The sequence below is a fragment of the Balaenoptera physalus genome (assembly GCF_965194825.1).
Source record: "Balaenoptera physalus genome assembly, chromosome: 3".
Taxonomy (NCBI): Eukaryota; Metazoa; Chordata; class Mammalia; order Artiodactyla; family Balaenopteridae; genus Balaenoptera; species Balaenoptera physalus.
In genome coordinates, this window is record NC_138890.1 from 76,941,909 (window position 1) to 76,955,503 (window position 13,595).

The 13,595-nt window shown below is 35.6% G+C and overlaps 1 protein-coding gene across 2 annotated transcripts in view; it reads right to left on the reverse strand.

Moving 5' to 3' along the window:
* The window catches only part of SRFBP1 (serum response factor binding protein 1), a 60,541-nt gene extending 46,955 nt beyond the window's left edge, over positions 1–13,586 (reverse strand). The window contains exons 1-3 of one of the 2 annotated variants that reach the window (XM_082457908.1): positions 13,381–13,586; positions 2,920–3,008; positions 1,456–1,528 (exon numbers count right to left, since the gene is read on the reverse strand). In XM_082457908.1, the coding sequence (XP_082314034.1) occupies positions 1,456–1,528; positions 2,920–3,008; positions 13,381–13,416 (198 nt within the window). In that variant the 5' untranslated portion in view covers positions 13,417–13,586. The remainder of the gene's footprint in view (positions 1–1,455; positions 1,529–2,919; positions 3,009–13,380) is intronic. The other variant, XM_082457907.1, reaches the window with a different exon arrangement.
* Between the last annotated feature and the right edge of the window lie 9 nt (positions 13,587–13,595).

Sequence of the window (13,595 nt, forward strand, 5' to 3'; positions counted from 1 at the left end):
AATTAACTAAATTAAATTCATTATTGAGAGTTATGGGAGGGAAGTATTTTAAAGATTAATGAATACCTTTTGTTACCAAACTCCTGATACACTGTACACAGGCTTATTATATATAAGCCATCCTTTCCATGGTAAAGTAAAATCAGCAATTATATAGTAGCTCAAAGCCTCTGAATAATTTAGGACTACAAAAATGACTATTCAGAAGAAATTACAGGGAAAAATTTAGGTAAGGAATGTAATTTAGTAAGGAGCTTGGTTAAGAGAAAGTGAAAGACAACGGCATAAACCATAACTTCCTACCTTAGTGTTATCCTCAAAAACAAAAATCTCTAAAGATTTTATTTCTCACAGGAATTTTATGGAAAAAAAAAGAAAAAGTCTAAATGATGTGTAATACAAAGTGATACAAATAATAATTAAGAGTCAAATACAGAGTATTTTGAATGAATGACTGGGCAACAAGGGTATTAAAACTTATGACATATCAAATGGATTCCATGAATTTTACAGTCCTGTGAAAATAAAACAAATTAAAAAAACCCCCACAAAAACCATACCTCACACCAAAGAATCATGTCCTACATCGGTTTCTATTCAGATTAACTATGATAACTTTGTCTTATAGGACACTTTATCATCCTTCAAAAGGAAAAAATTGTGAGAAGCTTTGATAATCTAACTCAATTAAAATATTGTTAGAGATTTCTCTTGCTCTTTTATCTATCTCAAAACTTAGAAGTTCTACCAAAATGTAATAGTCAAACATACATGCAAAATGACCCTGCAATTAAGGTAATTGCTGGTACCAAATGTTGTTTTTCAGTTTTGCAATAAAACAGTCTCCCAGACATTTAATAGTATGTCATTTGGTAAATGAAAGTTTCCACAAAGTAAGAACAGAGAGAAGACCTAAAAATTATGCTAGTGAAGAGTCTGGCTGAAGAAAAACAAAAATACGGATCATTTTGGTCCAATACTAATTTTATTTCAAGTTACTACAGAGCTGAATAAAATGCTGACACCACCACACAAAAATTTATTGAGTTGGCAATAGGCAAAGCATGATGTCAGCCACCAATATCACCATCCACATTACCAAACAGCATGAACTTAACTTAGACTTGATCTTAACTTAGACTTCATGCCTGAAGTTACAGTAAAAATAAAAATCTTAGGTATGAAGCATTATTAAACATAGATGAGTTTAGTTTGGCATAGTTTTGACTCAAATTAGTCTAGTACTTTAACAACTTCAGTAAAAAACATAGAATAATGCAAACAAACATATTACAATTTTCTAAACGTGCTACATTCTTCACCAAACAGACCCACACAAATAAGTCTTGGTAAACTCACAATTATATTCAAATAAGTAACACCAGACACACACAGAATGCAGGCTGACAGGAGACATGGTAACACACATATATACACATCCACACAATTTCTTACCTTCATGGCATGAATTTCTTCGAGCAATCGTTGTGCTCGTCTTTGGTTTTTCAACAGTGCATCTTTGGTACCCCTGCAAAAGACACATTACAATATGTATCCAGAAAAACCATTTATTTTAGACTAGTATCATAATGAAAAGTCTCTCCATTTCTTTTAGAAGAGCTTAATAAATCTCTAAGTAACAAACATTCTGTTATACTGCACTGCCCTCTCCCCCATCCAACACATACCCCAATTCCACCAACAAACCCAAGCTTCTGGCAAAAATAAGCACTGTCCAGGTATTATATTAATGACTATTACCACTGATAGACAGTTTGCCTTCTAATTCCTTAATGGGAAAGCCAAATAATACTTTCTAATCAATCGATTAATAGCACATTGTATTTCATGTAAGTTTTAAAAGCTACAGTTAAGTTTCATAAGCTACAAGGTTGGATATAATTTTATTAAATGACAACTGTTCTCTGGAATTAAATAAATACATAAAGATGTTAAATACACGATTATATCAGAGAGAAGGGCTATCTTATGAAACATTTACAAAAGAAAAAACAAGAAATTAATCAGAAACAAGACACATTTGAAGACTTTGTAAGTATTCATGCTTAAAGCATAAGAACTATAAACAACATACTTTTTCTCTAATACTAGTGATACCAAAAATACAAAACAGGGCTTCCCTGGTGGCGCAGTGGTTGAGAATCTGCCTGCCAATGCAGGGGACACGGGTTCGAGCCCTGGTCTGGGAAGATCCCACATGCCGCGGAGCAACTGGGCCTGTGAGCCACAATTACTGAGCCTGCGCTTCTGGAGCCTGTGCTCCGCAACAAGAGAGGCCGCGATGGTGAGAGGCCTGCGCACCATGATGAAGAGTGGCCCCCACTTGCCGCAACTGGAGAGAGCCCGCGCACAGAAACGAAGACCCAACACAGCCATAAATAAATAAATAAATAAAATTTAAAAAAAAAAAAAATACAAAACATTATTCTTTCAAAAAAATTAAATGGAACACAATGTTTTGATAAACACTTCCAAAAGGTACTAAAGATTTCAAATTAATTATCAATTCAAGGAATAAGGTGATATGAAATCTTTATAACTGATTCAAGGTATCACTTGATTTATTAAACTATATCAACATCTTAAAAAAATAACTTCTAATAACATAAAATACATAAGTAACCCCAAAGGATTTTCACTTTGAAAAAGCCACAAGAAGAGTTTTGAAAAAACAGAATTTATCATATATCTTAATTGAATATGGTCCAAACTATGTAAGGACATGCTGACAGAGCACATTTTATCTCACTCAGATCCTATCTACATATAAAACAAAGTGCTGTATGAGTAAGACATTTAACTACTCCTCTAGGTCCTACCCTCAAACTTTGTAAATACTGAATAAAGACAACTTTTGACATTTTATTAGTCATAGGACCATTACTTTAAATGACTAACTTTTTTGACTTCAGTCTGCCAACACTCCTGACAAGTTTTCGGATAACCAAAACTCGGATTCTCTTCACTTCTTTTCTCATCTTCACAACCTTCAAGGAATAAAGCCAAAATTAGAGAGGTTCTTAATTCAAGAAGAAACATACCTTATTTTGAGTATTAATATTATAGAATAAGTCTACCACTTTAATCAAAGCTTTATTTAACTATATTCATAGTTTGATGAAATCAAACTTCTTCCATAAACAGTGAAGGAATAAGAAATCAACATTCTAAATACGCGTCTGAGGACTTAGGAGAAACAACTTATTAAAAAAAAAAAAAAAAATCACAGCATTCCCAGTGGCTAGTATTTTAAATTACACTTATATCTTGTTGGGCTTGGAACATAATAAATTGTGAGCTCCCTGACATCAGAGACCACCACGTTTATCTTTGAATCCTTGTGGTTTAAAACAAAGCTTCACCAATAATCGTAGGAATTTAATTTACTGAATGGGCATTTGTATTAACAAAAGCAAATGCATGAAAGTGATTTTATTTTACTTGTTTTTAGCACACCCCTTTCATTTATATTCAGTAATAAATTATTTCAAGCATAACTCAAAAAATACAAGGGCACACACGGAGGTGCACACATACACACACAAACACACACATACACTTTAAATCGCCCCATTACAGAACAATGCTGAGGTCTAAGAACAAAGAAATAGAATTATTGGCCAAGAGATAGAAATATTCCAATGATAAAGAACTACATGTTATAATAGTACTTAGTGCAATGGGATGATATTGAGTTTATGTTTTATCTATCATTGTTAAGAGGCATACATCTTATAATTCGTCCTGTAATGTCCTTCACCCCTCCTCCACTTCAGGAATTACATGAAATTCAGTTCAGAGATAATCGCTCCGGTGAAACCTTCAATGACTTCTTCAGTTAGATAACCATTCCATCCTTGGAGTTCCCACTATACCTGTAGATAGCACCTATCACTGTACTGTCACTAACTGCTCATGAGGCTGTCTTTTTCTCTTGTCTATAATCTCCTGAAGGGCAGGGGCCTTGCAATATTTACATGTTTTCTGTGCCTCGCAAGAGTGCTTGGCACACATAATCCTCAAATTCTTCTTGCCAAAATAACAGTATCAACATCATTCTGTTTTTACAAGGCTCTTGCATTTAGCTGTTACCTCTACCCTTCATTAATATCTTTCACCCCCTTATCATTGACAATACTGGCAACCAACTTACAATTTCTCTCCACCCTAAGTTTTGCCATTATTCTGGGTGAATTCAAGTAGGTGTCTACTTGAATAACCCACCCCAATATTATATCCTCACTTCTTGACTTCCTCCTTTCTAATGGCCTAATCTATTCTATCATAGCCACCCACTTCCATGGTCACACTGTAGTTCTAGTCATTGCTCATAACTATTCCATTTCTAAAACCATCAATTCAAATACTCTGCACTGAGATCACAACTTCTTTCAGCTTGCTTGTTCAACCCCACCCACCATAATGGTCTTCGACTTTACTGGAACCACTAGTTCACTGACCCCTATACATTCTCTCAAATGATTAGTCCTCTTCTTTTTAATTTTCCTTCTCTTATCCAGTTTAGGTACATAATCAACACTTGCCAATACCTTAAACTCATCCCTCTGGTTAGCAATCCCTCTAGTGAATCCTGGATAAAAACAACATTCTGAGTTCTTTTATCACAGTACCCCAAGAGCCAGGAAATATTTGAGGCATTCTATCTACTAGATATTCATCATAACTAACCTCAAATGGGTCCTTACACTTCCTAGCAATCCTATTATACGTATGTATTTTGGTCAATTCACTTTATAATGACTATTTTAAATCTGTGTCTGCTTTCCTAAAACATCTAACCTTTCTCTTCTCTCTTTTTCAATTTCATGGAGAAAATAAACATCAGATGGGAAACGTCGTCTTTCTACTACCATGAATGTAAATTTACTTGCATCACCCATCCTCCTCTATTAATAAAGTTACAATATAAGAAATATCCCTGAACTTTTCTGAGGTTAATCTTTCAACTGTATTTTGGATCCCATCCTCTTCTGCCTTCCTATAACCCTTACTACAAACTATCCATTTACTCTAGCATTGTCAATCTCTTAAATGGATGTTTTCCACTAATCTTTAATCATGTTTGAGTCATTTTCATTAAAGAAAAGACAAACAAAACATCTCACTACAAAGTTCACTAGGAGCACCCTCTCTCTTCAACTGCCCCAGAGTCAAGCTTTTAGAGATGTTCAAACTCACCATCTCCTTATCTGCATGCCACATAATTCCAGTTTAATTTCCATTCTCATCAGTCTACTAAAAGCTGTCACAATGATTTCTAGAAGTCACCAATGATGTCTAAAATTCCCTGAATCCAATAAGAATTTTTCAGACATCATTTTTCTTGAAATCTCAGCAGCATTTGATACTGCTGAACACTTTCTCCTTCTTGAAATATTCTCCCTTTGGTTTCCGTAACAGAATACTATCCTGGTTTTCCTGCTTTCTCTCTAGCTACTTCACTTTGGTCTTCTGTGAAGGCACATCCACCTCTAATCAGTCTTCAACTGATTAGGCCAGCTCTTCTTTTCAAGATATACTTTTTAGCCCTAAGTGATCTTATGTGTGTATACAGTTTTAATTTGCTACCTAAACAAAGATGACTCGAAAATTCCTACCTTCACATGAGATCTCCATTTTAGCTCCAGACCTAAATGTGTAACTGCCTACTTGACATTTCAAGTATGCTTAAAACCACCTCCAACTCACACCTGAACCCATGTTCTTCACTCCCAACTGGATCCCTTTTTTGGTGTTTCATATTTAAGGGAATAGAACAATCCTTTCAGTTATAAACCTAGGCTCATCATAGGTAGCTTTCTTTTCTAAATCCCTCACAATGAATCTATTATCAAGTCCTGATAATTTTATCTCCTAATTACCTCTCAAATTGTACCATTTTTCTTCTATCTTGACTTCTTGGCTCTCTTGGCTGAGTTACTGGCAACTGTTTTCTCAGTATCCATTCCTGCCCTTCTCCAATCAGTTACCCACAACTCAATCAGAATACATTTTTTAACACTTAGATCTGATGTAACACCTTTACTTAACTCTCTTCACTGGTTTCCAATTGCTCTTAGAATGGCCACATGGGCCATCTTTTACTCCATCCTCACCATGCTTACAACTACCACCAAATCTTTACACCTGCTGTTTTCTCTGATAGGACTGCTTTCTCTCCATGTTAGCTTAACATCTTATCTTTCTGATTTTGGCCCAACTGTCATTTCTCAGTAAAGTGCCTCCTGGCCTCCCTCAGGGGTCAAAAATGCTTCTAGAATTATCATGACCCTTATTTTAAGTTTAATATTTTACTTTTAATCTGATTATGCTTAATGTGTCTTTCTCCCACTAGGTTATAAATTCCACGAAGGTCAAATATCTGGTTTTATTCAACATTGCATCTTAACACCCAGCATGGTAGATGGCATACAATAAGCATGTTCAATAAATATTTGTTAAGTAAATGACCAGAAAGGGAGCAATACTCACTTGTTCATTCACTGTTTCAAAAGAGTAATATAATAACAGAATGTAATCAGATTTCCACTAGATATGTTAACCTCTCTGAAATTTGTTTCAAAGTTAGATCTATTTAGAAAAAAAACATACTTGCATAAACAAAAGCCATTTAGAACAGGTTTAAGTGGAAAAATGAATTGCTACATTTCATAAGCAGCATAATAGGGGGTTATGATACATTTTTTGAAAGTTAAGTCATTCATAAAATAAATAGCAAGTAATAAATTATGCATTAAAATATAGTAACAAATATTTCTAATTGCTGTTCCCTGTAGGTGCATGAGATGATTATATACTATTTGCTAACTGCTCTTAACCAAACTTAATTAATAAATTGCAGTGGGCAGAACTGGTCCTCAGTTACATTTCAATCTTGGGAAAGCTAGACTCCAATTTTAAAATTCCAATTTAAGAAGTACTATATTTGTCATTACTGCATAAGGGAATTCTGAAAAGCAAAGGGAATGTTTCATGCCAATGCTAAAAAATGCTTTTCTAGCTTATTAACTTTTCCAGTATTTGTTAAGTTTAATATACTAAAAAAATAAGTATATTCACTTCACGTAAAAATGGAACTATTACTTTTATTTTCCTCACACTGCCTGCCCCAAACACCTAGCTTTCTCCAAGCATTTAAATTTATTTTTGTAAAACTGACAAACAGCTACCAGTAACCTTTTAGTTAGGATTTAAAAGGTTGTCAATTCATTTGTCACCCAGGAATTATGAAGCTGGTTGACAGATAACCCAGATGTCAACAAATAGGCCTAAAACACTCAGTATTGTCAGAAGGCCAATGTACTGCTTAAGGGAAACATGCTTTGGTGAATTCTTCAACCAAAAGCAAATAGAACTGTCATTGTTAGAAATGTGAAAAGAGTATAATATTGTTCAGGAGGAAAAGAAGGAAAGAGAAATAAAGTAAGCAAGGACAAAACAGGCAGAATAATGAAAAGTGCTGAAAGAGAAGAGACAAAATGAAAAAGAAGTGGAAGGGAAGAGTTTGAAGTCAAAATGAAAAAGAAGTGGAAGGGAAGAGTTTGAAGTCAAAAATTGAAGGACAAAACTCTGTAGGTCATCATTACCAAGACTGATAAGTCCAAGCTGAGTGCTTCCAAGCTGCAAAAGAATGCATTTAATAATCTATAAGAGCACAAGAAAAAGAGGTAAGACACACACACCCACACAAAATACACGCACTGAAAATGAGGTGTTGCCTAGAACCTAGGCATAGAGACGCCCTCAGTTAACCTGGTGAAATCTGAACACAGTAATGTAACCTGGATCAACTCTTAGGTAGACAGTACAAAAATACAATCATAAATAAATAAAAAGCTAATATACCTGACTGGGAAAAGACCATGTGAACATATGGGCAAGAGTCAACTTAAACACACAAAGAACCACAAAGAGCAAAAGCTGGCAGTGTCCGAATCAAGAAGATTCCAAAGAAAGGTTCCCCAGCTCAAAGACCTGGGAACTCCAATTTGTACTGGAATAACTCAATTATGGGGACAGATGTATCACAGCCCAACACTGAATCATGCACCTGAAACCCTTTTTGTGGTTCTGTATTTCAAGTAGCTGATGTGGATCACTAGACAGGAAAAGAATGTGTCTTACAATGTGAGCATTAGTATCCGCATTAGATATTTTTCTCAATAAACTAGCTTTGTTATTTATATGGTCTCTTATAAGTTTATGGTTGATATGAATTTGCTTTTGAGAGAATACTTTTTTGAGAACACTTTTGGGGTGACAACAATAGCAAGTTTCCGACCTACAAAGCTGAGAGCAAACTTTGGTTCACAGACAAAAGTAAACATAAATGTTACCTTGAAATGACTCGTAGTTGGCTATCTGCTAGCCAGTCAATTAGCCAACCTTTTTTGGTAATGGACTAACTTTGCTACACATATGAATTAACTTATAACAAAAACCCATGGTTATTAGAAAACAATTATTCTAAGAGCTAGTTGCTCTAGAGAAGCCTGCAGTGCTAAGGAAAATCTGAGTATATCTCTTTTTCTTAGAATATATTAAAACTTCTGCTTATTCATTACCCACCTGTCAGACTGGCAAATACAAAAAAATATGACAACACATTCTGTTTGTGAGACTGTGAGGAAACAGGCACTCTCATACATCGCTGGTAGGAATGCAAATTGGTATACTCCTTCTGGAGGAAACTCTGGTAACACCTAACAAAAATTCTACTTCTAGGAATCTGTCCAGAAGACATACCTCCAGCTATAGCAAAAGGCTACGCACAAGACTATTCAATGCAGCATTTTTACAAAATGTTGCATAAGAGATAAAATATTGTATATAAATAAAGCATAAGCAATGTACCATTTTAGATCAATGCAGGAAATCTGCATGTATTATGGACAAACCCTGAAAATACTGTTTGGTGAAAGAAGTAACTTTTAGAGTGATACGTATGATACTGCATTTATACAGTATAATACCACACATGCAAAATGTAAAAATACACAACACAATACTATACCCTGGGTATGAATATGGGTATATGTTATGAAAATTATAAAAAATACATATGAGAAAACACACTGAATGAGTAATACTTCTAAGGTGGAAAAGAAGATGGGTGGAATTAAGCATTACAATATGGCAAAATACTGACACTTGCGAATATAGAAAATAGATTATAAGGACATTTGTTACATCATTTTCCATATGTTTGAACTATTGTATAGTTAACAATATTAATTACAGCTTTATACAGAGGACTTCTAATTTGGCCATTTGGCTGATTATTTACTACTGAATTATACTTTTTATTTCTGATGAGCAACAATTTTAAAATTCTAGAGTGCTTGGTTATTATCTACAACTTGAGCATATGCTGCCACCTAGCAAAACTTCCCAGAATTGTTTAACAACCAAACAGAAAATGGTTCTCTCCTTAAGGATGGACCCTAGTTTACTATTTCAGTAAAGAATTATTAAAAATATCACATATTTAATTATGAAACTGGAGCTTTGAAACTTCAGAAGCACATACAAACACAATTCTTGACATTCTTATCTTTTACAAATAAGTAAAGGCAAATCATTTTGTTCTCTGGCATTTTAGTTTCTACCTTTACTATCTTGCAGGACATGGAAAGCAATTTTCTAATGAGCTTCTTAATAATTTGCTATCAAGAATAAAATAATGTAAGTTTCATACAATAGCCTTTGGCCCTACTGTGGAATTAGAGTACCAGATTAGAATGTTTCACCTCCTAATTCTGATTTTATATATCACTGCTGCCTAAAGAAACAAATGACTGGAGGAAACCCAGCTCTAGTTTTGCAAATTCTTTACTCACTAAACGCTTACTGTTGTTTTCAATTGTACATCCCTTCTCTGGTTCTAATGGAAAGGGAGAAAAAAGTCTTCATTTAGCAGATTTCTCCCCCTCATCTGAACATTAGGTGATTCAAGTTGAGTTAGCCATACTTTTGTATGCCCAGCAAGTATATGGTACTTATTATACACAAGGTACTATGTTAAAGATTAGGGAAGCTGCTATAATAAATCAATTAAATATTCTCTCTTCAAAGTCCACATGAGTGCTTGTGAAGATAAAATATGCAATAAATAATCATAAGATAAAGTAAAAAGTAATACTTTATTTAAAAAAAAAGTAAAGGTAGAATTTTACATTATTTCAGAAGAATACATGTATTTTAAGAACCAACAGCCAGGAAGTGTTTTATAAATGTCAGCCTTTAGCCCTGGAAAATTATTGAAAAAAATAGAATTAGAGCTGAAGACACTGAAAGTTAGCATAATATAATAGTTGTGTCTGCAAGCTGGCTTTTATTTTCACAGAAGACATTTTGGGAAATTAAATATACTGTAAATTAGCTGGCCACATAACTTTTTAAAAGAAAAGACTATAATTAAAATTTATGGAAAAAGGATTCCAATCAAATTAATCACAGATATGAGTACCAATATTCCAAAGATAATACCAGAGATTTACAAATTTTTGCAAATATGATAAAACCTATGAAATATTTCCCCCTCCCCCAGAGACAGGCTAAATACAACAAATTACACATAATTTCAGGCAGTTATACGATCCCTGAAATTCATTCCTGAATCTCAGTTAAGGAGACCTAATTTAAGTTATTAAGGATCATAAAAATGATGCCTCAAGTTACTCATTTAACAGACAGGCACTGAGGATACGATGGTGAGCGAAAATTTAGTCAGGTTGAGGGCATAAGAAATCTCTCTCTCACATTCACATGCCCCACACATTAAGCAATTCTTACACATGCTAAAAAGAACTAAATAGTGCTACAAAAGCTTATAAAAGGAGTAAATGAAAGTCAAGAAGCATTTCCCTGAGAAAGTGACTAAGTAGTATAAAATGTACTGAGAGGAAAAGGAGCTGTGGGTAAAAGGAACAGCAAGTGCAAAAGATCTGTAGAAGGCTATGCTAGATAGTGGAGGAAAGCCAGTGTGGCTGAAGTACACAGCCTGAGGGCGGTGAGGGTAGTGGTATAACAGTGGAGACTGGCTTTGTGTAGATTGGTCTTGACCAAAAGCAACAGGAAGCCACCAAATCAGTTCTAAGCAAGGAAACACATGATTAGATTTGTTTTGAAGAGAGCACTCCAGCTATACTAGAGAGATGAGATGAGAAAACAAGTCAAAGTAGTTGGGAGGCTAGGATAGCAGTTCTGCTGGGAGATATAACTTGGACTAAGATAGGGGTGATGATGGAAAAGTAATGGAAAGATATGAGATAACAGTGAATTTAAACTCTTTTTCATATATATTTCTTCCATGAAGAAGTTTTAATTCATTTCTTTTACCAATTTTCTATGAGATGACTTTTCTTAAGTTCCATGAGCTATTTTATAGCAATGACATTAGCCATTTATCTGTCATATTTGCTGTATTTTTTTTTCTAATTGGTTGTCCCGTTTTTCCCCCTTTGTTTTTCAAATTTTATGTAAACAAATGTTTTCCCCTTAGTAGTGTTTCTCCCATTAATTTTAAATTATAACACTTTTCTTCCACTATCTCCACTTTCTTCCGTCTTTTCCTACTTTCATATTAGAACATGTAAGGTTTACTTCAGTGTGGGATGTATAAACTTCCTAATTGGATAAGTTCATTCAATCATCCAGCAAACAGTTACAGACCACATATGTTGCAGGTGACAGACATACACACCAAAAGAGAGAAACAGGTAAACAAGTGTTTTCAGAGTAGAAAGCATCCTGGTGGCATAAAGAATAGACACCTAGCCCAGACTGAGGTGAATTAGTGAAGACTTCCTAAAGGTCAAATTTTAACTGTTTTGAAGAGGCCTGGAAACTAAGTGGAAAAAGAAAGAGCCTTAAGTGAAGAGTGGGGTAAATGACCGTCACCACTCCTTTCACAGTAATTTCGAAATTGAACAGGAAGTTCACTAGTATTTCCAGTGAATTTCCAAGGACATCACTCCGATTAAGATCTTTTATACCTCCTAGGGAATCTAATGGAAAAAAAACACACCAAATGCTTTCTGTAACTAGCACAAGCTTAACATATGTTTATCAATGTAAACACCTTGAAGAGTTCTCTTCAATATACCCCGTTCTCCACTGTCAAGTGAAATCCAGACTTACTAACCTGGTAGTAAGGCAATAATACATTTCAGTTTTATTTCCTACTTTATCTCACAAGTTCTCATCAGTAGAGAGTTATCTACTCCTATACAATCCAAGGGGCTTCCCACTCCCATTCTTTCCTCCCTTATACTGGTCCCTCTGGTTAGAACACCTTCTTTCTCCATCATTGAATTCCTGAATGCAATCCTGTGTAGGACCCTTAAAGACCAAGAAAAAGTATCACTCATTTCACCTTGCCCTCTTTGGAAACTTTTCTGCACTACGTAACTTTTTTCTGTGATGAGCATTATCCTGTATCATTGATGGATGTTGCTTGCCCTTTCCTACCTGACTACAGGTTGCTTACAGAACTGTGTAATATGAACAGTGGCTTGCTCACAGCAGACTCATATATCTACTGAATAAAAACGGCGAATAATTTCCTTTGCTGTAGCTGTGAGGTCCTCATTTGATCCCCGCTTTTCCAGCTTACTTTAAGTCATTGATGACTACGACTTCCTTGAATAGATATAGAAACTAGAAAGGGGCTAATGACAGAAATGGTAACCTGGTGACACGTAATTGTGGAGGTAATGAGGGCAAACGTCTGATGAGACTGGATTTAAGAGAGAAGGAGACATGAAAACTTGTGGACAGCAAGTATTAAAGTTTTGCTGTAAATGGAAGCAGAGAAATAGGACAGTAGCTGAAAGAAGAAATGAGGTACTGAGCGAGCGTACATCCTTATAAATGATACGGTCTCATTCAAGATGAACAATTTCTTAGGAAAAGCTACAGCTCTCAATCTCTCCCTTTCATTTTCTGCAGTCAACAAAAGGCAGGAAATATATACTGAGAGTTTACTGTCAGGCACTGTGCAAACACTACATACTCCAGTTAACTTAATTCTCACTCCAGCCTTGTTGGGGAAGGTACTATCATGAGCTTCGTTTTACAGATGGACACTGAATAAAGAGATTAAATGATCTTCCCAAAGTACCACAAATAAAAACTCACGAGGACTGAGGGCCAGAGACGCTTCACCTAGAAACAAGGGGGTGGGAAGGTGGGGGTGGGGAGCTACGGTTGTCAGTCTCGGAGTTCCGGAAAACTCGCCTGACTCCCGCCTCGCCCAGGCCCTTCAAAAAGACGCAGCAGAGCTGTTCTGAGGGCCCTAAAGGTCAGTCCCACAGGTTTCTAGAACTCGGTGCTCACCTCGTTATTGAGGTTCAAAGTCCCCGGCTGGGCCATTGTAGCTCCAAGAAGATCCCCTGCTCCCCGCACGTGAACTACATCGGCCAGAACGCTGGTGCGTTGCCACGCCCCTCCAACGGCGGCCTCGTTGGCCCAAAATTCATCCGCCGACTGCTTCCACCGAAGCGCGAGTAAAAGGTACACCTACTCTGAGGTGAAGGACGGAAGTGACGGAG